The sequence below is a fragment of the Vigna unguiculata genome, chromosome 6 (assembly GCF_004118075.2).
Source record: "Vigna unguiculata cultivar IT97K-499-35 chromosome 6, ASM411807v1, whole genome shotgun sequence".
Taxonomy (NCBI): domain Eukaryota; kingdom Viridiplantae; phylum Streptophyta; class Magnoliopsida; order Fabales; family Fabaceae; genus Vigna; species Vigna unguiculata.
In genome coordinates, this window is record NC_040284.1 from 22,368,808 (window position 1) to 22,393,096 (window position 24,289).

At 33.7% G+C, this 24,289-nt stretch overlaps 3 protein-coding genes and 1 long non-coding RNA gene across 5 annotated transcripts; 2 read left to right on the top strand and 2 right to left on the bottom strand.

Moving 5' to 3' along the window:
• The first annotated feature begins 593 nt into the window (after positions 1–593).
• On the top strand, positions 594–2,681 carry LOC114186989 (bifunctional bis(5'-adenosyl)-triphosphatase/adenylylsulfatase FHIT-like). The gene is made up of 5 exons (XM_028075086.1): positions 594–713; positions 800–910; positions 1,812–1,958; positions 2,089–2,187; positions 2,297–2,681. The coding sequence occupies exons 2-5, from the start codon at positions 800–802 to the stop codon at positions 2,435–2,437; spliced, it is 498 nt and encodes a 165-aa protein (XP_027930887.1). The 5' UTR covers positions 594–713; the 3' UTR covers positions 2,438–2,681.
• Positions 2,682–2,684: 3 nt separating this feature from the next.
• Positions 2,685–4,618, bottom strand: LOC114186990. The gene is made up of 2 exons (XR_003605179.1): positions 3,397–4,618; positions 2,685–3,170 (listed from the first exon to the last, which is right to left on the bottom strand). It is a non-coding gene; the product is annotated as an uncharacterized LOC114186990 (long non-coding RNA).
• Positions 4,619–5,944: 1,326 nt separating this feature from the next.
• Positions 5,945–19,879, top strand: LOC114186626 (probable ATP-dependent DNA helicase RecQ). 2 transcript variants are annotated; one of them, XM_028074589.1, is made up of 19 exons: positions 5,945–6,206; positions 6,514–6,626; positions 6,746–6,821; positions 6,933–7,075; positions 7,314–7,484; positions 12,262–12,469; positions 13,038–13,123; positions 13,280–13,502; positions 13,659–13,782; positions 14,115–14,251; positions 15,902–16,010; positions 16,710–16,752; positions 17,217–17,379; positions 17,588–17,658; positions 17,755–17,848; positions 18,274–18,501; positions 18,671–18,880; positions 19,099–19,488; positions 19,610–19,879. In XM_028074589.1, the coding sequence occupies exons 1-19, from the start codon at positions 6,180–6,182 to the stop codon at positions 19,733–19,735; spliced, it is 2,742 nt and encodes a 913-aa protein (XP_027930390.1). In that variant the 5' UTR covers positions 5,945–6,179; the 3' UTR covers positions 19,736–19,879. The 2 variants fall into 2 exon arrangements, with proteins under 2 accessions (XP_027930390.1, XP_027930389.1); XM_028074588.1 differs by having other exon boundaries at positions 5,946–6,206; positions 13,280–13,511.
• A 1,479-nt stretch (positions 19,880–21,358) lies between these two features.
• On the bottom strand, positions 21,359–24,289 carry LOC114188248 (calcium uniporter protein 6, mitochondrial-like). Its single transcript, XM_028076819.1, has 3 exons — positions 24,012–24,289; positions 23,218–23,848; positions 21,359–22,016 (listed from the first exon to the last, which is right to left on the bottom strand). Exons 2-3 carry the CDS (start codon positions 23,719–23,721, stop codon positions 21,528–21,530), a joined length of 993 nt encoding a protein of 330 aa, XP_027932620.1. The 5' UTR covers positions 23,722–23,848; positions 24,012–24,289; the 3' UTR covers positions 21,359–21,527.

The window sequence follows — 24,289 nt, forward strand, 5'->3', positions numbered from 1 at the left end:
CAGAGTATCTTCTATAAGTACACTTAAACAGTTTGGATGATTGAAACTCCTTAACATTGGATTAACATAAGATTGAAGCGACATAAAAACTAGTATAAAAAAGTTAAGAATGTCCAACCAGTATTGCAAAAACACTTTGTTTTATCCATCAAAATAGTACATAAAAGAGAATATTATGAAATTAAATCACTTAATTTAAATGAAATTTTTTATAATCTCTTAAAAGAGAAAAAATGATTAATAATTAATTTTTTTCCATAAGTTAAAAGGTTAATTTGTATAGCTTTCTAGAAAATTTATTTTTAGTTTGTGAAAAAACTGGTTTTTATTTGTGTAGAAAAATACGGAATTTTTTTACTTTTTTTTCCTCTTAACATTACATATAAAGAAACTTTTTAAACATATTCTAAAAACATATCTAAGTGTCTTGTTGTGAAAGAGTAAAGTCTCAATTTAAATGTTATTATTATAGGATTAGGTGGCACACAATTAACAACCATTGATTGACTTAATCATTCCCATATTTAAAAATATTTTTAGGAAGACTATAAAGGAGTAGGTAAGAATAAATTACAAGAAATTGATGGAGAAAATTAGTCCACAGATTTTCCACAACTATAAATTCAAAGCAAATTGCAATTGTATTCCATTCTGTGCATGTTTCTGTTAGATTAAGCGGGTGGATTATTGTCTCATTTGCCTCTTCAATTAAGGTAAGATAATACACCAAAATCTTAAAAAGTATATCCCTTGTTATTTTCTTTTTTTCTTTATGCATTACTGTGAACAATTTTGTTAGATGGCTGTTGAATACTATGATTTTGGGCCTCACAAGATCCACCACAGTTCAGTGTTCCATACAACTGATCTTTCTTTTGCCTTCGTCAACCTTCGTCCTTCTGTGCCAGGTATGCTGTTCATTTATGTTTTCAATTCTCTTAGAATCATGCTTTATATCTATCTCCAATATTCAAAGTGGCATAATAATTTCTTTTCAACCATTTTGTTTGGTAGTGTTGTGAAAATCTTGATTATATGCATGCATAGAAGAGAGATTAGGCGTATTTAGTTTAAGACAATACTTTTATAAGCTTTTCATGTTCTCCTTTTCTGAAATAGTTATAAAACTGCAATTTTATTTTCATTCTATTGTTGTTTCGAGGACCAATATATGAAATAATGAAAACCAACAAAAATCTTCTGCATAAATCCTTGTTTTCGATCATAGAACTGCATAAATTTGAAATTAATCAAATGATTCAAAAATCTTCTTTTTTTTCTCTGTGTGAAGTCTTGCTGGTGTTAATAATAGATTTTAATTTTAATTTTATAAATGACTTTCACTTTTGACTCATTTGTACTTCCAAAGATTTAACTCGCTAATTGACTTTTTGTTTTCCATTTGCAGGTCATATCCTTTTTTAATAGAATGTTAGCAACAAATTCTGTGTTTTATATGGTTATTAGTTGAGACACTGCAAAAACCAGCTAAAAGGAAGGCCATGATTAGTCACCATATTAGCAAATAATGCTTCATTATAATTACAAATTTATTAATTGACTTCGAAGATCCATGCGATAATACAATTACTAGCTTTCAATACAAGAGTAAACATGTAGTTGTAAAACTAGTTTGTTTCATTAGGGAATCAACATGACATAGTTTGCATATACCTTCAGATTACAGTATCTATATGAAGAGAACAAAAGAAGAACCACACTTAAGAATTAGTCTCAAAACTAATTTTGTACAGTAAAATCTCAATTTAGTTAGCCATTTGAAGCTGAACCTGTTACCTTAACAATAAATACATGTTCTTGTCTGTCCTAAGCGCGAAGTGAAGCGTGTTACCGATCTCACTGATGAAGAGACTATAGATTTATGGTACATAGCTAAGAGACTCGGTAGGCAGCTAGAGAACTACCATAAGGCATCATCACTTACATTTTGTCTCCAAGTAAGACAACTGAAGAAGACTTTAACCATGCGTTTTTTAGTTTCTACCAAGTCTCTTGTAATTGTCTAAGACTTGCATGTTATGTTTCAACTATTCTTGAACCTAACATCAGCATTTTTATGAATCGTAGGATGGACCTCATGCAGGGCAATCAGTGCCTCATGTTCATATCCATATCCTTCCCCGGAAAGCTGGTGATTATGAGAACAATGATGACATTTATGAGGATGTAAGATTAAAATTTTTGTTTTACCTTTTTAAACTTTTGTCTGTTTTTGCAGGTAGATCTGATAATGTAACTTTGTTGTGATATTTTTCTTCTTTATTGGATGATTCAGATAAACGAAAAGGAGAAGCAGTTCCATCAATCACTTCAGGAGGATAAAGAAAAGAGAGACAGGAGCATTGAAGGAAAGAGAGAGAGGAGCATTGAAGAAATGGCTATTGAGGCCGATGAATACAAGAAATTTACCTTTTGATAGTTTTAGGTGGCACCATGAAACAAAATATGAAGATTACAAACTGAAAATCTATATAAAAATGTTTTCATCAAGGGAACATAATTTGATGGTTGTGTTAGTGTTTCATAAAATACATTTACGTTGTCTAAGGAGTTCTGAAAAAAATGTTGTGTTTGAAGTTTTCCCTGTTGTTCTTCAGCCTATTTGGACGATTTCATGTATGCCCTTCTCTTAGATAATCAACTTATCAAGCTTTGGTCAATTCTTTTTTTTTTTTTTTTTCATTTTATGTTCTCGAAGATGAACCTCAATACAAGTCAGAAAAAGTATAAAAATAGAATTCGATTTTCGAAATATGATTTTATTTTACTTTGTTCTAAAAATTTCACATAAGAATCAATTCTCAAAATTGTCAGGAGCTGTTTGGTGTTCAGGATGTGATAAGATAACGATCTTATCCTACTCAAATCAATTGTTTGAATGAACAATATGACATGGATGCTTCCTGTAAAACTATTGAGATTGAACAAAAATAGCAAGGGATTAAAATTGAGAAATACCAATACGACCACCAATAAAATACAGGTATCGCATTAGACCAGTGAAGATTACCAAAATCAAATCCAAGATTCAGAATCAATAAAAGAGATTACCAAATCATGTAGCAAGATTTCTTCAACAACCAAACCACACAATCACTGCTTCTCTTCCCTGCGAGATGAAGACAAATCCTCCCCAAATTCAGGTGCCTCTGTACGCTTACAAATCCAGAATGCCAATGAGAAACGCAAATAGCTAGGAAATGATGAAAAAGAAAGAAAGAAAGAAAGCATTAACAGGACCAGGTAGCTGAAAAAAAATGATTTGAGTGGGGTTTTTTTAGAAATAGAATGCACTGGATCTGGACATTGGTACCCAGTGCTTGAAAATGAATGAACACAAACACCAAAATTTGATAGATTTCCTTCATTAAATACCTTCACGTGATCCATTGGTTGTCTTCCCTGAAAAGACCAAGAATTGAAGAAAACTATAAACTTCTTAAATTGAGACGACATTGTAGAAAAACTGGATAAGACGAATTCAAGAATGAAAAACCCAATGGAGAAACTGATAAAAGGCACGATGCTAAGCAGGATGTTACTCGACACAGGTGCAGAGAAACAAAGAAATCAGTATATTAAGATATTCAATCTGAAGCACGCAAATAAAATTAAGGTAAAAACATTTTCAACTTGAAAAGCAAAACATACGAGTACAAACCCCAAGAATAAGAATGGCAAAGTCAAGACTCATGAAATTGTAGGCTAAAATAAAAAATAAAATCAAGAATTCCAACAGCATGCAATACCAGATTCAAAATTCGTTTTTCAATTCAAGACCATACAAAATAAAGTTTTGCAATCAAAGAAAAGAAGTCAAAAATCCCTAAGCTCTTGCTAATTACAACTACTAACATGAAAGGAATGACTCAGAAATCTATTTCTCAATACAAGGGTAAAAAAAAATTAATTCAGAACTGCGATACAAAAGATCAATAATCTTGCAACACAAAGTGGGAAAGAACATTGATGCTTTCGAAAGAACAAGTTCAAAATTCATTTGTGAATGGAGAAAATGAAAAAAGACAAAATAAATCTTTGTAGGAAAAAGATTGAAGCCAAGTAATCCTGAGCTCTTGCTAATTTTCACTACCAAAATGAAAGGAATGACTCCAAGATCTTTATTTTCAATTTAGCATCACCAAAGTGCACAAACACTATCATAAATTCAAACTGTCAAATCATAATTCAATCTATTTGTCATGATCATCAGGTAAAATTGGACAATCTTTGGTTAAGCCTAAGAAGAGAAATAAAATTCCAACCTGACAAGTTTGCCAATCACGAATTAATGCAAAAGAAAAAAGATAATCACCCGCCACTGTTTCCACATAAATGTAAAGAACAAGAATTTCAAATAAACTATTACGGGTAATAGAGGAGGAAGTATAGTTCGATTAAATTACTACAATAATTAAACTAAGTATAGAACAATAAGATAAATTCAAGAACTGAAAAAAAAAAAACAATGGAGAAGCTCATAACAGGATATCAATGCCATGCAAGAGAATAAATTAGGTTAGGCCTAGTTGGCCTTTCTAAACTATCAAGAACAGAAACTCTAAGAAGCACAATAGTGGCCAAAGCACCAACAGAACTCGATCTATATAACAAAGAAAAGAGAACAAAGCTGAGGGGATATATATGGAAAGAGTGAGTCAAGATTAACGGCTGAGATTAAACGATGAGTGGAAAATAAACACGTTGATGATATTTAACAATTTCATATAAATATTGTTTTACCTTTACAAAAGATAATTCATTAACTTTTCTTGTCCAGATAATTAAAATTTTAGGACTGTTTTAATCTTTATTTGAATTCAATTTCTAACCTTTCAAATTTTAAACATTATGTAAAAGTTTATGCATTTTTATTGAAATCGATATTTTTATATTTACCTTATCCGTTAAAAAAATTATTTCGTTGAGCAACAGTTTAAACATATATTACATTATTAGTTTCCGGGTTAAATATATTTGGTTTCTCAAATTTTAATAAAATTTGAAATTAGTATCTTTTCAAAAATTTTGACTAATTTAATTCTTCATTTTTTAAAATACGTGAATTTAATTTTTTTAACCAAATTTTATTAAGTTTATCTGTTTCAAACGCATTTTATGATAGTATTTGAATTATTTACACTGTTTGACAAATTTTAGCTTTAATGTTAACTCAAATATTATAATAAAATATGTTTAAAATATCAAATAAATTTAACAAAAATTAGTTAAATATATTTGGTCCTTCAAATTTTAATGAAATTTGGAATTAGTCTCTCTTCAAAAATTTTGACCAATTTAATTCTTCGTTTTTTAAAATACGTGAATTTAGTCTTTTTAACCAAATTTTATTAAGTTGATCTGTTTCAAACTCATTTTATGATAATATTTGAATTGTTTATATTGTTTGACACATTTTAGCTTTAATATTAACTCAAATATTATAATAAAATACGTTTAAAATATAAAATAAATTTAACACAAATTAGTAAAAAAAACCTAAATCCACGTATTTTTAAAAATAAAAAACTAAATTAATATAAAATTTTGAAGAGAAACTAATTCTAAAATTAACTAAAATTTGAGGGATAAAAACATATTTAACCTTTACTTCTAATATTATAAGATTCATAAATTTTTTATCGGTTATTATAATTTTATACTTTAGAGTAATATATTGTTATTGTACTAAGGTTTAAATTGATTTTCTTAAAGCTACATTATTATTATTATTAGTTTTTTCATTTTTTATTTTATTACTAATCTCAAAATCACAATTCTCATTCCTCTCATACCTACAAATCCTCATCATAAATTTGCAAACATTACACAAACAAATTATGAATTGCATCAAGTCAACACCACCTACGTCTGTTCTTCTTCAACCATCTCAATTCATCATGCTACAACCTACAACTATTGTATAAACATGGCGGTGTGTGGGTTGCAGTTAGTAATCATTGAAGTGCAAGAAACAAAATCCTCACCTGTATGACATGAAATCAAGCCCAGCCCATTTGATGATCAGGCCCAAAACCATGTGTGTCTGGTTGAATTGGCGGGAGTGTAATATCAGTTTATTCCGATATCAATGTCAGAACTTTAGTGGCTTCCGACTTTGAGACCTTACGGTGGTTTCTCTTCCTCCTCTCCCCACCATGGAGACCGTTCCCTCTGTTCTCAAGGTAACCCTAATCAACGCCTTATCTACCAACCTCGTATTACCATATCATAAATGATGAAAATGATTGGTTGTACAATGCCGTTAATCCTTTATGAGATAACTTCAATACACACTTTCCAGTTTTTAGTTTCGTTGGTGAGACTGAGACAAGTTTTATTTTTTGTTGGTGCTTTGTCTGTATGATAAATAATTGAATGTGCTATGGCAATGGTGTTGAGTTGCCCCATCAGCATTGTGAATGACGTGTTAGAGGTTTTGAGGGTTTTATGATTGTTGGACGCTGATGTGTTTTCTACTGTTGTTTTCAGAAATATTTTGGTTTTTCAAATTTTCGGCCTTACCAGAGAGAAGTTATTGAGAAAATTATTGAGAGAAGGGATTGTTTGGTAGTCATGGCTACTGGTAGTGGGAAGTCCTTGTGGTAAAGCATCATCATTCCCTTTTTTTTTTCTCTCTCATTCTGTGTTTTTTACCTCTTCTTGGCCCTAATTGCCTAAATTGGAGAGTTCAGAGGTGAACTTTTATTTTATTTCTTAACAGCTATCAGATACCTCCCTTGGTTGTTGAAAAGACTGGGATAGTTGTGAGCCCTTTGATATCGTTGATGCAAGACCAGGTTAATTGATTGGTTCTTCTGAATGAGTCTTCTTGTTTTACTTTTTTATGCTCTCAATGCCATTCTGTACCAGTCAATAGTGATTATCTAATAAGAAGAGATGGAAAACAGGTGATGGCTTTAAAACAACGAGGTATTAGAGCTGAATATCTTGGAAGTGCTCAGAAGGATTTCACTGTGCACTCTAAAGCTGAACGTGGTCAATTTGACATTCTGTTCATGACTCCTGAAAAGGCATGCACAGTTCCTACCAGGTAATGGATTAAACACATGTCTAACATTCAGCTGGCAGATTGTGGCCTTTATTTTGAGTGAATTTCACTGAAAATTATAGCTTTTAACAATGGAAGTGTCGTGGAGCTATTCTAGAAGTTACATGACTAGTTTACTTTATCAGTTAATTAACTTTTTAATTTCTGAAATTAGATCGTCAATTTAGTCCATACCATGTCTTGTCTAATTAATTCTGTTCACTTGAACTTATTTTTGTAGTTTTTGGTCCAACTTACTAAATGCTGGAATTAGTCTTTTTGCTGTTGATGAAGCCCATTGCATATCGGAATGGGGACATGATTTTAGGGTGGAATACAAGCATTTAGACAAGTTACGTAAGGTCTTGGTTGATGTTCCTTTTGTTGGTCTAACTGCGACTGCCACTGAAAAGTAAGCATCTTTTTCTTTGGCTTTTGGTGAAGCATATCGTGGCTGTACTTTATAATGTCTCTGATACACATTTTGTGCCTTCTTTATCTTGTATTTATTATGCTCACCAATTGTTCATCGACAAATTTGTTTTTAGTTGCAAGTCGGATCATGGTTTTTTACTTTTACATGAACTTTATCTCCATGCTTTGCTTGTGATGGATTAAAATTTCAGTCCATTTCAGCCTTTTGTCTGCCTGTCTATTTGTCTATTTCTCTCTCATGTTCCCTTTCCCTTTCCACAAATAACAGCAAGAAGGGTAAATGTTGGTGAATGATAGAATTATAAAATGAAGGTAGTTTGACCTATAAAGACTAACCAGAAACTAATTCTTTTTATTAGAGTATAATGCAAATTCTAGAAGAATCTAGAAAAATATAAGATAGAGTTGTTGAAATGTAAAGAAACTTCTAGAGTATTGGAGAAAAGCCTAGGATAGAAAGAAAAATCAAGAACATTCAACTATGTAGAAAAATCTAGAAGTATTTGCATTAGTTCTAGCTAGGAGATTCTAGAATAATCTATGGGACTATAAATACCCATGTATCCTACCATTTTGTAACATGAAGAACAACTAACACAACATCCAATACAACTACTCTCAACTACAAATACACTTCTCCAACTACTACTTTCACACTCTACTATCTACACATTTTCTTTATCCCTTCAACTATCCCTTTCACAACCTTGAATTACTATCAGTGGTACCAGAGCTACGTTCGGTCATCTACTGGGCGTAGATAAACTTTTCAACTACTTCAAAAAAATTAGAACTTCATTCTATTCTACTTCCAAAATATTTTCTCAACCTATGGCCACTACCAATCAAACATCATCAATTCCAGTACCTATTTTCACAGGAGAAAATTATGATTTTTGGAGTGTCAAAATGAAGACATTCTTTCGCTCCCAAGATTTATGGGACATTATAGAAGAGGGATTCACTATTCCAGAAGACACTTCCGCTCTTACTGCAGCTCAGAAGAAGGAGTTGAAGGAAAACAAACAGAAGGATTCAAGGGCTTTATTTGCTCTTCAACAAGCAGTTGATGACACAATCTTTCCGAGAATAATAGGTGCCACAAACGCAAAGCAAGCTTGGAACACAATACAAGAAGAGTTTCAAGGAAGTGATGAGGTACGCAATGTTAAACTTCATTCTCTAAGACGAGAGTTTGAATTAATAAGAATGAAAGAATCTGAGACCATTAAAGACTACTATTCTAGAATAAAGGAAATAGTTAGTCAGATGAGAGCCTATGGGGAAACTATTCTTGACAAAAAAATCGTTGAGAAAATTTTAATTTCTATTCCCCAAAAATATGATGCAATCGCAACTGCGATTGAACAAACAAAAGATTTGGCCATATTGTCAGTAACACAACTAATGGGCTCTCTTGAAGCTTATGAACAAAGATTGAAAAGGCATGAAGAAGACTCAGTCGAAAATGCCTTTCAATCAAAACTAAAATTACGGTCTCAGAATAAAGAATATGAAGGAAATAAAAGTAGAGGAGAAATTTCTAGAAATAAAGAAAATTCTAGAAGCTTCCCTATGACTCGTCAAGGAAAATATCCCCCATGTGGCATATGTAAAAAGACAAGTCACATGGAAAAAGATTGTTGGCATCATGGAAAACCTCAATGTCAATACTGCAAGAAATTTGGCCATGTAGAGAAGTATTGTCGTAATAAAAATAAGCATCAAGCAAACTTTGCTGAAGAACATAATCAGGAGCAACGCTTATTTTATGCCAATCAAGAATCTCCTAACGGAGGAGAAAGTTGGTACTTGGATAGTGGATGCAGCAATCACATGGCCAAAGATCAAAGCATCTTCAAAGACAATGATAAATCTGTCAATGTCAAAGTTCGACTAGGAAACGGTACCACAGTGGAGTCTCAAGGCAAAGGAACTGTCATGGTGGAGACAAAGAAAGGTACGGAATTCATCAAGGATGTTTTATTGGTTCCCAATCTTAAAGAAAATCTTTTAAGTATTGGTCAAATGATGGAGAATGGATATTCTCTCCACTTTGAGAAAGATACATGCAAAATTTATGACAGTAGAAAGACAGAAATTGGCCAAGTAAAAATGGAGAAGAGAAATAGAAGCTTTCCCATAAGCTTCAAACCTGGAACTAATATTGCCATGAAGGCAGAAGTTGATGACTCGTGGCTTTGGCATAGGAGATTTGGTCACTTCAACACATATGCCTTAAAGCTTCTATATAAGAAAAACATGATGAGAGATCTTCCATGCTTAAAAGAGAATAATGAATCATGCGAAGGATGTCTCCTTGGTAAACAACATCGATTACCATTCTCGACCGACAAAGCATGGAGAGCTAAAGACTTACTAGAGTTGATCCATACTGATGTTTGTGGACCAATGAGGACGCCTTCACATCACAACAACAGGTACTTCATCCTCTTCATTGATGACTTCTCTAGAATGACATGGGTTTATTTCTTAAAGGCAAAGTCAGAAGTCTTTGGAATATTCAAGAAATTCAAGGCCCTTGTTGAGAAGCAAAGTGGAAAACAAATAAAAGTACTTAGAAGTGATCGTGGAAAGGAGTATACATCTTGCGAGTTTGACAAATTCTGCGAAGATGAAGGCATAGAGAGACAACTCACAGTCGCATATACTCCACAACAAAACGGTGTATCAGAAAGAAAAAATCGCACAGTCATGGAGATGGCAAGATCAATGCTAAAAGAGAAAGGTATGCCTAACACTTTTTGGGCTGAAGCAGTCTACACTGCAGTTTACATTTTAAACAGATGTCCAACTAAGGCAATCAAAGACAAGACTCCTATTGAAGCTTGGAGTGGAAGAAAGCCATCAGCCAAACACCTACGAGTATTTGGATCTATCTGCTACATACATGTTCCTGATCAAAGGAGGCACAAGCTTGAAGACAAGACTATACGAGGAATATTCTTGGGATATAGCACACAATCAAAAGGCTATCGAGTTTACAACCTACAAACAAAAAAGCTCGTCATTAGTCGAGATGTTGAAATTGATGAAAATGCTTCTTGGAATTGGGAAGAAGAAAAAGTTGTTAAAAGCACCACTTTAGTTCCAGTGCAACAATATCAAGAAGAAATTCAAGAAGAGGCAGAAGCTTCAGGTACGCCTTCTCCACCTCCATTAGAAGATTCTTCACTAGAGTCCACTCCAAGACGAGTAAGATCTTTGGTAGACATATACGAAATCTGCAATATGGCCATGATTGAGCCTAACTGCTATGAGGAAGTATCAAAGCAAGAAATATGGGTCAAGGCTATGGAAGAAGAGGTTAAAATGATTGAGAAGAATAACACTTGGGAGCTCATAAACTGTCCTCAAGGAAAAGACATCATTGGAGTGAAATGGGTATATAAAACAAAGTTCAATCCTGATGGAACTATACAAAAGCACAAGGGCAAATTGGTCGCAAAAAGTACTGCACGACAGAAGATCAAATTGCAGATATCTTCACAAAGGCCTTACCAAGACCAAGATTTGAACTACTACGCGCTATGCTTGGAGTTACCGAATTTGCATCAAGGAGGAGTATTAGAGTATAATGCAAATTCTAGAAGAATCTAGAAAAATATAAGATAGAGTTGTTGAAATGTAAAGAAACTTCTAGAGTATTGGAGAAAAGCCTAGGATAGAAAGAAAAATCAAGAACATTCAACTATGTAGAAAAATCTAGAAGTATTTGCATTAGTTCTAGCTAGGAGATTCTAGAATAATCTATGGGACTATAAATACCCATGTATCCTACCATTTTGTAACATGAAGAACAACTAACACAACATCCAATACAACTACTCTCAACTACAAATACACTTCTCCAACTACTACTTTCACACTCTACTATCTACACATTTTCTTTATCCCTTCAACTATCCCTTTCACAACCTTGAATTACTATCACTTTTTTAGTATTTTATTATGTCGTCAAAATAATCTTAAACTGATAATCAGGGGAATTGAAACTAATCTCGAGGTACTGAAATCTATTAATGAAGTTGATTAGGGGCAATATGGGAGGGAAGGAGAGCCAGGACTTGAATTTATTGGGCTTGGAAGTAGTGCTTCTGTTCTACAGCATTGATTCGAATCTTCCTCTCTGATCTAGTATTCTGTTATCCAATTTATAGATTTCCAGAGATAGAGGACTTTTGTTAGTAAACATCACATATTGTTCTATGTCTGATCTAGTTCTGCAAGAAGACTATTAGGTTTCTTAAATTTTTAAAATAGTGCTGTTTGTGGCAAAAATAAATTACCGGGTTCTGGAGTGATTAAACCACCTCTACAGAATCCAAACTTGTTTCTGTTGACATCAGATGTATAGGGGAGGGCTGCTGAAGGTCGTATAAGATATTTCTTCTTTGATTTAAATCTTTACTGGTACAACTATTCTGACGGTGTTTTTCATACTGTGTACTTCTGGTGGTTTCTTTCTCTTTTTTCTTTTCCATTTTAGAACATCTTCTCATCATGAGGAAAGAATTTTCTTACCTGCATTGAACGCTATAATGAGCATTGCTTTAGGATTGGATTAAAATTAATTGATATTTCTACTTCGTAAATTAATTAATTAATTTATGTTACACTTCTTTCTGTTGCATTGTCGTACTTCATGGTTCAATTAATTGATAGCATACTGTAGCTTTATTTAGATTAAAGAAAAACATACAGTCATGTTAATTTGTGTGCTTTATTTGCAGGGTTCGATTTGACATCATCAGTTCCCTGAAGATGGATAACCCTTATGTTACGATTGGTTCATTTGATCGCACAAATCTTTTCTATGGTGTCAAACAATTGAACCGTGGACAATCTTTTATTGATGAGCTTGTGCGGGAAATTTCAAAAGAAGTTGCTACTGGTGGTTCAACTATAATTTATTGCACAACAATCAAAGATGTAGAGCAGGTGATGTGCTAGAAATGAATCCCAAACTAGTTTTCTATCTTGTTCTTTGATGAAGGATAATGGAAGATTTTACACGACTCAGAACGCTTAGTAAACTATGTCGAAGGGACTGATTGCTTGATGACTCATTAAGATTTTTTAGTTATTACACACAATAATTAAGGTGGTGCTGTATTGTACTATATGGGATATTCATTCATGATTCAAGACAAATTTGAGAACTTTCAACAAATTATGTAATAGGAAAGAATTGCAAAACTCATGCTAACACCAAGTATGCCTTCTTAGATATGGGAAATAAATAAAAATATATACAAACATAATACATATATATATATATATATATATATATATATAGATATTTTTTTTTTGCATGGAATATCCTTCGAGTATAGTTTGTTCATGACCTTTCACTATGTCTGGTTACTTATCATGATGGTTTGTCAAAAACTGATAGTCTATCTTTCTGTTTTACCTACTGAACTCTTGTTTGCACTTTTGTTGTCTAAATTCTGTTCGTCTGCAGCCTTTTTAAAGTTTATATCCTGATATTTATTGTTTTAAATAGGTATTCAAGTCATTTACAGAAGCAGGCATTGCGGCAGGAATGTACCATGGCCAAATGAATGGAAAAGCTCGAGAGGAGTCTCATAGGTGAATGTTCTTTCTTATTTTAGAACATGAAATAAAATTTCGTCTCTGATCACTATGAAAGGTGGAGCATACTCCTTACCTCCCTCCTGTTCTCTAATTTTTGAAGATGCTTCAATGTTTTGAACCTAACTAAACTGTGTTCTAATTTATTCACAGATTATTTGTTAGAGATGAACTGCAAGTCATGGTGGCCACCATTGCCTTTGGCATGGGCATAGATAAACCTAACATTAGACAAGTGATTCACTATGGTTGCCCTAAAAGTCTAGAATCCTACTACCAGGAAAGTGGACGATGTGGTAGAGATGGTATAGCTTCTGTTTGTTGGCTTTACTACACAAGAAGTGACTTTGCAAAGGGCGACTTTTACTGTGGAGATGTAAAATCAGTATGTGTTTTAATATTTATCTGAAAAAGTTTGGCTAAGGAATTATTTGTAGTTGAATGAGCATTGAAGCTGCTTACTTCTTGCATATTGTCTCCATATAAGTTATCCCCATTCTCCTACCTAATATTTAAGTCTCCAATGTACCAGGAAAAACAAAGAAAAGCTATTATGGAGTCATTGCTTGCTGCTGAACGCTATTGTGTGCTGACAACATGCAGAAGAAAGTTTTTGCTTGAATACTTTGGGGAAAAAGTTTCAGCTGATAGATGCGGTTTGTCTTTTACTTAGATGCTTCATTGTTGTCCTTGTAGAGTTAGAGCACAAACTTAAGAGCTTGTCATTGTTACTTCATTGACTTTATACAATTAGGGGAGTCGAGAATAGTGTGTTTAATCCTAATACCCCCGTCATGGTGGATCATGTGTGTCATATGCTCCCAAGCTTGCTAAATAAGGTTAAATTTAGGCTCTCTAAGGGACTTACAAAATAAATCAGCTAACTGGACAAGTTGACAAAACCAATAACTATCTTTATCTTGGCTGAAACTAACCTTTTCTTATTTAGTTTACTCCAATTTCTATTTCTTTTATACGTGCTTTGTAGGGAACTGTGATAATTGCAAAGTCTCAAAGAAGGAGCGAGACATGTCAAGGGAAGCATTTCTTCTAATGGCTTGCATTCATTCATGCAACGGTAGATGGGGTCTTAATATGCCTATTGATGTCCTGCGCGGGTCTCGAGTAAGATGTTCAAAATTAAAGCTAGGAACTGTTTTCATTTCAGTTTTAGAGAATTCATTCACTTTTTGAGTTCTTGTTTGGTGGCATTAGTTTCTTATTCCTTTATTTAATCATGTACACATGTACTCCCTTTTTTTTCTTCTGTCATTGTTATCCTTGTGTTTTGATTAACAATATTTTTTTCTTTCGTTAATAGTATCACTTATTATTTACAATAAATTGAGTCTTATAGTTTTATCGTAATATCTATAGGTTGTTTACCTTTTTCAGCCTTTGTTGATAGCTGTCCCTTATTTTCTTTAGCCCTTTTCAAGCATAAGTGTATCTTACTGTCTATCTACTACTATCAATTAGGTGTTTCAGGGAAATAATTGAACTTCTACAAAGAGATCGAAGTTGCGTGTAAATTTTAATAATGAAGCTGTAAATGTAATTTTGAAGCCTTTTTCTTTAATAAAATTGAAAGAATGCTATTGGATTGCTATGCTTTAGGTTAGCACTACAACCTGTACCAATCATATGCTGCATTCTTGATAAAAATAGAAGGAAAAAAAATGCAAAAGTGGGGCGACCAATTATGAAGCCTTAATTGAGAACTTGACAGGAGACAATTTGGAAATTTTGTGTGATCATAAGTCTAAGGATGGTAAGTTTTGTTCTACAGAATACAAAATTGAAAAGAGTACTCAAGTAATGATTCTGTCACAATGATTAAAAACCATGAACTTTACAGTTGCACAAAGAAGAAAAGAAAGAGAAAGCACCAATTTATCTTCCATCCGCTGATGGAAATTTATTACACTAAATTTGGATATTTCAAACTAACAACTCACATTACTTCATTTATATTATCCTAAAATTGTTCAAAAGGAACATTCCAGTTATTCAACTGCACAAAAAGCTCCTTTAGTTCATGATGATGAGGTGGCTTTTAACAAACCTATAAATCTTGTTTCCTCTCATTCATAACTATTGGAAGTCCCACATCGACTAGAGATAATGCAATTTCATAGTATATAAGTGAGGTGCAAACCTGATCTTAAAATTTGGTTTTGTGAGGTTGAGTTAGGCTTAAAGTTTACTTCTAACATAGTATTAGAGCCATTGTTTAAAAAAAAAAAAACCTATCCTAGGGAGATTTCTTGGATATTCTGTTCCACCCGCTATCGGGCCGCTAACAGACCACCCATTAATTTCTAGTCCCACGCACGAGATGTATATACCTCGGTGTGAGGGGGTGTGTTAGAAGTCCCACATCGACTAGAGATAAAGCAATTTCATAGTATATAAGTAAGGTGCAAACCTCACTTTACAAGCCAATTTTGTGGGGTTGAGTTAGGCTTAAAACCCACTTCTAACAATAACGATAAACATTGAAGCCTTAGTGCATATAGAGTCTGATGTTACATGGTAGACAAGCATATTCAAATCCTCGAGTACCCACAAAATGATTTTGAATCTAGCAATTTGGTACCTTCTTTTTGCTGTCTGTAGATACTGCTGCACACTGCTTTAAGAATACCCTCTACTTGGTATACTGTAAAAGCATTAGTATCTTTTTGTTTTCATTCATCCTTAGCCTGTACTGTTGCCTTTAAATTTATTTAGTCGTTCAAATTGTTGATAGTTGTATTAGCTTGTAACTTGTAGGCCAAGAAAATTCTTGAGGTTCAGTTTGATAAGCTTCCACTTCATGGGCTGGGGAAAAATTATCCAGCAAATTGGTGGAAATCACTTGGGCATCAATTGATTTCTCAAGGTATTGAGTGGAAATAATTTACCTAGTTACACAATCATGAGTTATGTTCAAACAGTTCTGTGGATTGACATTCTCAGTTCAGGGTAGTTTGAATTATGTAGAGCAAAGCATTTTCTGTCGCTCTGTTTAAGTTGAGTGCCGTCATTTTGGGTAATTTCAATCATTAGAAGGCAGTTTTAACATTGTAAATTACTTGGTTTATAAAGAATTTCATTGTTTTTGAAAATGAAATCACAATTTTCCGGTTTCTGTTGCCTTCTTTGCTGTCCCTTGTATTCATTTTCTAAGTCTTGGGTATGACCATGGATGAAAGTCTGCCTTTTTCTCTTTGATTATCTAAGTGAATATGTTACATTGAAGAATGGCAAGTGACCCCTTTATTTTTCTTTTTTCCTACTTCCATTTTTGTTGAACTGGAGCTTTTTGATGTAGTAGCAATATCACTATACGTCCATGAAAAGAAAAAATTACATTTGAAAAATAATTGGCATTTTTTTTCTGTTTTCAAACATAATTATTGTTCATACATCTCATGCTATTTATTTGATACTGGTAAGTCTATTTCTTCCTTAAGTATATTTTACATATTATACTATTCACAATCTACATCTAAAAATGACAATCTTTTATATTACACAGTAAATTCTATTGGAAGAAATTGCTAGATGCGATTTTTAATAAACTCCTATTGTTCTACAGGTTATCTGAAGGAGACTGTTAGTGACGTATACAGAACTATAAGGTAGATTCTTCAATTTATTTGGTAGATTGCAGTAGTTATTTGAAGTCCTTTTATGCCACAAGTCTGTTACCCAAATGTAGGATGAAAGAATAATTCTTGGTCGGATACCTTCGTGGAAAATAATGATTCCTCAAGGAGGAAAAGTTTATAGATAAGTATCACTGGGATTTCTGGAGTTCTGCCCTCTTGCACTCGATAACATTACAAAAACTGTTCTATCCCCTTCCAACTCCCGGTTTATCCTTCCCGTTAACTACTACTAATTATATGTTTCCCTTATCCACCTCATCACCCAGACTGTTAATAGAGCCGGACTTCTCTAATTGGGCATCATACTTCTGTCATAATTTTTTATCATTGGGACCTAAAAATGTAAAAAGACATCTATTATGGAACCTTTGAGTTTTAGTGTGTTTCACAACTGAAGCTATAATTAGACCTAACATTTGTTCTTCATGAACCAGTGTCAGTTCAAAAGGAGAGCAGTTTTTGGCCTCTTCAAGACCAGATTATCAACCTCCTTTAGTTTTGACATTGACTGCGGACATGCTTGGAGAAGAAGATAATGGAAACACACAAGACGAATTCAAAGCTTTATCCACTTCAGAATTAGATGGTTTTTCAGAGGTTGGCAATTAAGTGGTTTTATCTTTATCCAACATCTTTTTTCTTTTTCCTTTTTTCTGATCATCAGTGAAGCTTTTTGAATAAGTGGTTGATAATTATATGTATAAATAAGCCATTTATTCATAAAAAGGTAAAAATTGCTTACAGTTTTTGTTTATAAGTGACATTATATTAACTCTAAATCTATGTGCTGTACTTCTCCACTCAGGCTGAGAGAAAGCTCCACCAAATGCTTTTGGAAGAAAGATTAGAGCTTGCAAGAAGTGTTGGAACAGCTCCGTATAGTTTTTAACTTTTAACAGTTTGTGAAGGATATTAATTCTTAGTTTCTTTTATCCATGGTTTCATCACAAAACTGTTATACTGTCTTTGTAGATATGCTATATGTGGCGATCAAACGATCAGGAAAATTGCATTGACAAGACCATCTACAAAAGCAAGACTAGCAAACATTAATGGTGTAAATCAGGTATGCCTTCAATGTTTTCAACATGTCTGGAAACGGGACCAGACCAAATGGTTCATGAAGAAAAAACAGGAAGTTGTCAAAACTCATCAAAATGGCTTTAGTAAACAAATTTTTTATTCATTTCAATTCAGCTTAGTTAATATAACATTCTTGGCAGCAATTACTTTATGGAGAAATCTCCCAGTTGCGAAGGTTTATTGAAATAATATGAAATGACTTACTAGATTTCCAAATAGGGGGAGAAATTATTGATGCATGCAGTGTGAACTAGTTAATCCTCTGAATGAGCAATCACATATCAGACCATGCTGCCTTGTGAAATTTGTTTGGCCTGTAAACATGTCTTAGATAACTGAAGTCATTTTTATTTTATACCTTCTGTCTTTCTGTCATTTGAAATACTAATTTCAAACAACATTGTTCAGCACCTAGTGACGAAATATGGAGATCATTTTCTTCAAGTTATTCGGAAACTGTCACAAGGACTAAACCTATCATTGGACGGGGAAGAAAGGGTCCCAATGGCTAGTTTGCAAACTAATGAAGTAAAGAAAGTGTCTCCACTAACCAACAAATCCAAGAAGTTGACATCAGCAAAGTTTGAAGCATGGAAAATGTGGCATGAAGATGGTCTTTCTGTTCATGATATTGCTGTATGTCATTCAAATCTGCTGTTATTAATAAAGATCTTTGCTTCACAATTTGATTGTATAACTTCATTACATTGGTGTATGTCATATTAGTCTGTTGTTGCTAAATCAATGCCCACATGTTTCACTGTGTAACTACTTTCTCTACTGAATCCTCTCTTCGTAATATCAGAACTTAGAAGTTAGATCGGCTCCTATAAAAGAACAAACTGTTGCTGAATATCTGCTGGAAGCTGCCCAAGAAGGATTACCATTTGATTGGGTTAGATTCAGCAAGATGATAGGACTGACACAAGAGATCATGTCAGAAATTCAGGGTGCCATTTCAAAAGTTGGATCTACAGACAAGCTGAAGCCTATAAAAAATGAATTGCCAGAAGATGTGAGTTCAGATTTCCTACCTTCGTGATTTGAGTACATCTTGTTATTTATACAAATAATATGGTCCAATATATTTCATTCTACTGCTTTATCTTCTATGGCGACAACTTCATGATTTTAGGTTTACTTGTTTTTATTTCCTGAAAATTATTCGAACTTGTAGGTAAGAACTGCTTATGGCTTCATTGAATTTGAGATTGAATAATTTTTATGGTGCAGATAAGTTATCAGCACATCAAGACTTATTTGTCAATGCGAAACTGTGGTATATCCTTGGAAACAAATCAGTCTGGAAGTAACCAGACCGGGAAAGATGAACTTACACACAATGCCTCAAATTTGTCAGACTGTACTTTAGAAACATGTCCTGACAGGCAATGTGAAGATGACATTTCGGTAAAAAGTTTCGCTGAACAACGTGACTTAGAAATGGATGAGGTACCTTCTTTACCTGTCAACAGTTCTGAGGAACATAAGCTTTTAAATGCTAGTGAAGGGGAATTCACAAGAAAACGACAAAAGGTCAGTGAAACGAAGGAAGTAAACTCAACTAGATTGGAGGCTACAGTGAGTTCTGTTGTAGAGTGGATGAACAACCTTGATGAAGGGGTAAGTGGAGACTTGTTTATGTTTCTGACGACTTTATATATATATATATATGCGCGCGCGTGCGCCCGCGCTTTGCTTTGTAATTATAATTGTCGGAAAATGTGTTGTTCATTGGTTTCAGGCTACGTTGAACAATATTTTGGAACACTTCAACGGATCCAGTGAAGATTCTGTGGTTGAACTGCTAAATTGCCTAGAGTGTGACTTTTTAATATATAGGAAAGGGAACGTGTATAGGGTTTTGTAACAGTTTATGCATCATGTTTTATAGATCACGCTTGTGAAAAGCTATTTCTTTGTAGTCTTTTGCATTTTCACTATACAATATTAGCTGCTTTGAGTAATGAACATACTAGTCATTTCGTAACAATTCCATGTGTTTTAGGGTAAATACCTTTTTTCCTCTCTTTTTTTGTTTTATTGCTTTTTTTCGTGTTATTGCTCGTAGATTTCGTATTTGATCCCATATCTAACAATTTTGTAGTTATTCTTATTAAGTCTTAGTTTCATAATTCCTAGACATGTCAAAGTGAGTCAACCCAGCTCACACGGGTTGGTTCACCACGAGCCGGGTTGAAAATGAGTGAATCCAACCTGGCTCACTTTCTGGTAAGTCGGAAATGTTGTAATCCGGCTCAACCTACCACGGGTTGGTGGGTTAAGTGGGTTGGCTCACCAACTCATCTAATTTTTTTTTAGTATTCAAATATTTAAATAAATTTTTGAGTAACCACCAATGTTTTGATCATGCTCACCACCAATATATATGAAGAATTATTTCCAAGAAAGTATCCATTAGTCTAAGAAAGCATGACTAATATTACAAATTTTCTGTCATATTATTCAACAAAATATAAATAAAAAAATTATACATTTTTTTCATGCTAATTTAGAAAAAAATTATTTGTAAGACGGTTACTTGAGTAATTTACTATAAAGATTATAGTTAAAAATTAAAGTATCAACATATATATAACTTGACAATCAAATTAATTAAACATTCAAATTATTCAAATATAATTAAGCAACATTCTAGCATTTAAAAATATGAAATTGTGAACAAATATAATAGGAGTAGTAAATAATTATTAAAAAAATTTAAAAAAAAATTTAAAGAAAATTTAAAAAAATTTAAAAAAAATTGTAAAAAAAAAATTGGTGAGTTAAGTGGGCCAACCCACCTTCAACCCGACTCGAACCCGTTTAACGGGTGGGTTAAGTGAGCCGGGTTGAGTTCAACCCACTTTCGAAAAAGTTGAATTTTTCTCAACCCAACCCGGCTTGAACCCGTGGTGAACCGGGTTGGCTCACGGGTTGAAATACATTTTGACATCTCTAATAATTATTTCATTGAATGAATAACAAACATAATAGAAATTGATGTATCATTAGTTTATGTGACTTCGTAAAGGTTTATAAAATGACCTTCACTTCATTTTGTAAGTCTTTATTTAAATATATAACTCAAACAATAAATTTTGACATCTTTTAGATCTTTTAGTTCTTAATGTGATTTGATCTCTCGATTTAATAAATTTAAAGATGCATCTTTTAGTTCTCAATGTGATTTGATCTCTCAAATTAATAAATTTAAAGATGCAGCATTGACACTTTAAAAATAAAATAAGAAAAAAAGTGGATTATGTGTTTTCTTACTTGTATGAAATTTTAAAATATTTTTAGGATTTTCTCTATTTTAACGTCTAGAAAACAAAAAATCAAGTTTAAAAAAATACCAAATTATTGGACATCTTTTACCACGAATTTTTTAACTAGTGAACTTTATTTACTTCAGACCATTTGAGATATATTTATCCCAACAGTTAACAGAACCACGGAAACAAAAATCGCATGACTGGTACTCTCAGAATTAACGACCAATCAACAGATGGAATAGAACATAATCTTCATGCATTGGTACGAAAATGAGGCAAATAAGAAGGCAAAACTATAGTTAGTTTAATCTCTCCCCTCCAACACTAAAACAAAGGGAACAAAGTTAACTATAGTATAAAGAATGGCAAATCCTCCTGAAAATGTTAATCTCTACTATGTAAAGCATCTTCAAGATCCAGTTCCACCCCTATGCGATTTTTTAAATTGGTACTAGCATGTAAAGGTGTTTTGCACTTGCACTGGAGTTCCTTGAATCTCTGAATGTCAAAATTATGGCTCTTGAAAAGCTTCTTCTGCCTTGAAAGAAAAAGCCTCTTCATCAAGTCTTGGTAAGTAGGGTTTCTTGAAGTGAACAAAAAGTATGCATAGCCTATGACCAACCCTGTGGTTGTTGTAAAAAATGCAATTGGCTCCATTACATCCCATGAAAATTCCCAGAATGTTAGTCTGAAGAAGAGGCTCACTGTCACTAGGCCAAATCCTAGTCCAGACCACAGGATGCGCCGCACATGCTTATGTGCCAACACATCAATTTCCTCTTTCTTTTCTTGCAGGATCTTAAACTCCTCCCTTATAGGATCGTTCTCAGCAGTCAGTGCCAGTGGAACGGCTCTGCGAACCAGATCCACCACCTTAAACACACAATATTGCCATACAACACAAACATAATCAGTAAATTGAGAAAACTTTCCACATCATGACAGTATTGAGTTGGTAGATCAGATAAACTAGGATTCCACAAACATCTTGTATCGGACAAAAAACATAATAAAAAAACATAATAAAGAACTGAAGGAGTCACAAAAATTATTTTCTACTGGTTTTCAAATGAAAAGAGTAATCCTTCATTGAAACAGGTTTAGGCATGATAATCTATGACAAATAGCTTGAAACACAACTAATTAGCTATAATACGTAACCATATTTGAAGTTCTCATGGACACTACTCCTTGTTATGTTTCATTAGTGAATGCATCAGCCTTAAACCAGTAAAGTTGTTCTAAGTTGGAACCTTTTTGCATAACTAGCACATAGAATATTAAACTAAAATATTAAGATTTTGCACTTGAAGAATCCATTATAATTATTAGACCTCTATACAGCAGGACATGAAAACAAGATTCCAGACTCTAGATATCATTATCTGGATAGGACAAGCATAATGAAAAGAGAGGTTCGATCTTAATCTTTGTCATTGAGAGGATACAATGAAACAATTTGGAGCTGTAGAGTTCTTGAAAGCCAATGTTCTTAAAGTTTCTAAACTCAGTTTGTTCTCTCTATTTCAGAAAATAAACTGTAACTGGATTAGACTTCATCAGCTCCACTACATAAAGCTACAATGAGAGAGAGAGCAGACACCATAAAACATAAAACTAAGAGAATTTATATTTGAATCATTAATTGATAGATGAAAAAAAATCACCATCATCACCATGGAGTTAAGCCAAAGGTTGAATCATGAAACTACTTTAGGTTGAATTGAATACGAAGAGTGCCAGACATGCAGGATAAACTGAAGATTCACTAACAAAAACCCACACAGGACAGAAGGGTGGATGCTACACAAGTCACAATCCATTCAAAAAAAATTCTTTACAAATTACATATAATATTTTCCCGTGAAAAGAAATGTGTAGGTCAGGGAGGACCCTCACACACTAAAAAGCAGGAAAAAGAAGGTAAAAATTGACATCTATTGCTCCTACGGTGAGTAGATATTCTGTTATATACTTAGATCCGGACATGCTTTTCATATGTCCCACAAGCACAAATTATGCTCTTATCCCACAGCATAAACACAAGCAATTCAAATCAATCATAACATCTCACCTTATCAGGATGCAAATACACTTTGTCCCGGAAGAGGAGAACAACCCCAGCCTCATCAAGAACCCTAGCAAAAGCTGCAGCCTCCTCAGGACTTCTGGCAATCCCCATGCTCTCACAGGCCTCAAGAAGCTCAGAGTAGCAAATAACTTCCTTCCCTTCCATACCAAGCTTCATCTTGAGGGACTCCACATTCACCAATCTCATAAGCTTCTTGGCTTCAGAGAATGATATAAAATCTTCTCTTTCATTACCATTGCTGACACCACCACCCCCAGTTGAAGTTGACACACCCCTCTTTATTTGATTCAACAGAAAAGATAAAGGTGTCATCCCAACACCACCACCACCACCACCACCACTTCTTCTTACACCACCCCTCAAACCCAACAAAGGAGGATCAAAAGGATGAAGCTTTTCCCTATATCCATTACTAACACTACCAATTGCAGATACCCTTTGCCTCAGAAAACCCCCACCAGCACACCACCGCCACCTACCCCACATTTTTTCAGAACCCAGATAATTAAAAAAATCCAAAATTTATGAGAAAAACACCAGCATCACAAAAAATCGACACTGCCCAATAAAGTCACCACCGTGACAAATCAACAACCCTCATCTCCCTTCTCATCTGAAACATTCAAAACATATTGGTCACTAAAACCGGTGCTCAAAAGTAGCAACTTCCAAAAAAGGACTGGCAAACAAGTATACTTTAATAAAAAATCCGAAGAAAGAGAAAAAGAATCTTTGTGCGTGCATCTGGCAACTTTCATCAAAAAAAAAAAAATTACCTTAAAATATAGAGAGGAAGGAAAGACAAGGTGAGAATCGGAGAAGGTGAGAGAAATAGCAGTAGAGAAAGTGGACGTCGACCGATTTACTACGTACAAATACTCGGTAGATGTGGATCGACGTCGTTATCAACAACTTTGAGTAACGGTTATTAACGGCGAAAGGCGGAAGGATAGGTAGGATAGGGTTGATGAGTCAGAGAGCGAGTGTGGGTCCCAGGAATTAGGATTGACATTCACGAACACAACACGCCATAGACTCGCTTCTCACTTGTTGG

Coding starts and splice junctions, on each gene's coding strand:
- LOC114186989 (XM_028075086.1), top strand. CDS start 800: ATGGCTGTTGAATACTATGATTTTGGGCCTCACAAGATCCACCACAGT. Junction 911..1,811: donor TTCGTCCTTCTGTGCCAGGT/ATGCTGTTCATT, acceptor TAACAATAAATA/CATGTTCTTGTCTGTCCTAA. Junction 1,959..2,088: donor CACTTACATTTTGTCTCCAA/GTAAGACAACTG, acceptor TATGAATCGTAG/GATGGACCTCATGCAGGGCA.
- LOC114186626 (XM_028074588.1), top strand. CDS start 6,180: ATGGAGACCGTTCCCTCTGTTCTCAAG. Junction 13,512..13,658: donor ACTGTGGAGATGTAAAATCA/GTATGTGTTTTA, acceptor CCAATGTACCAG/GAAAAACAAAGAAAAGCTAT. Junction 18,502..18,670: donor TTTCTGTTCATGATATTGCT/GTATGTCATTCA, acceptor TCGTAATATCAG/AACTTAGAAGTTAGATCGGC.
- LOC114188248 (XM_028076819.1), bottom strand. CDS start 23,721: ATGTGGGGTAGGTGGCGGTGGTGTGCTGGTGGGGGTTTTCTGAGGCAA. Junction 22,017..23,217: donor TGTATTTGCATCCTGATAAG/GTGAGATGTTAT, acceptor TGTGTGTTTAAG/GTGGTGGATCTGGTTCGCAG.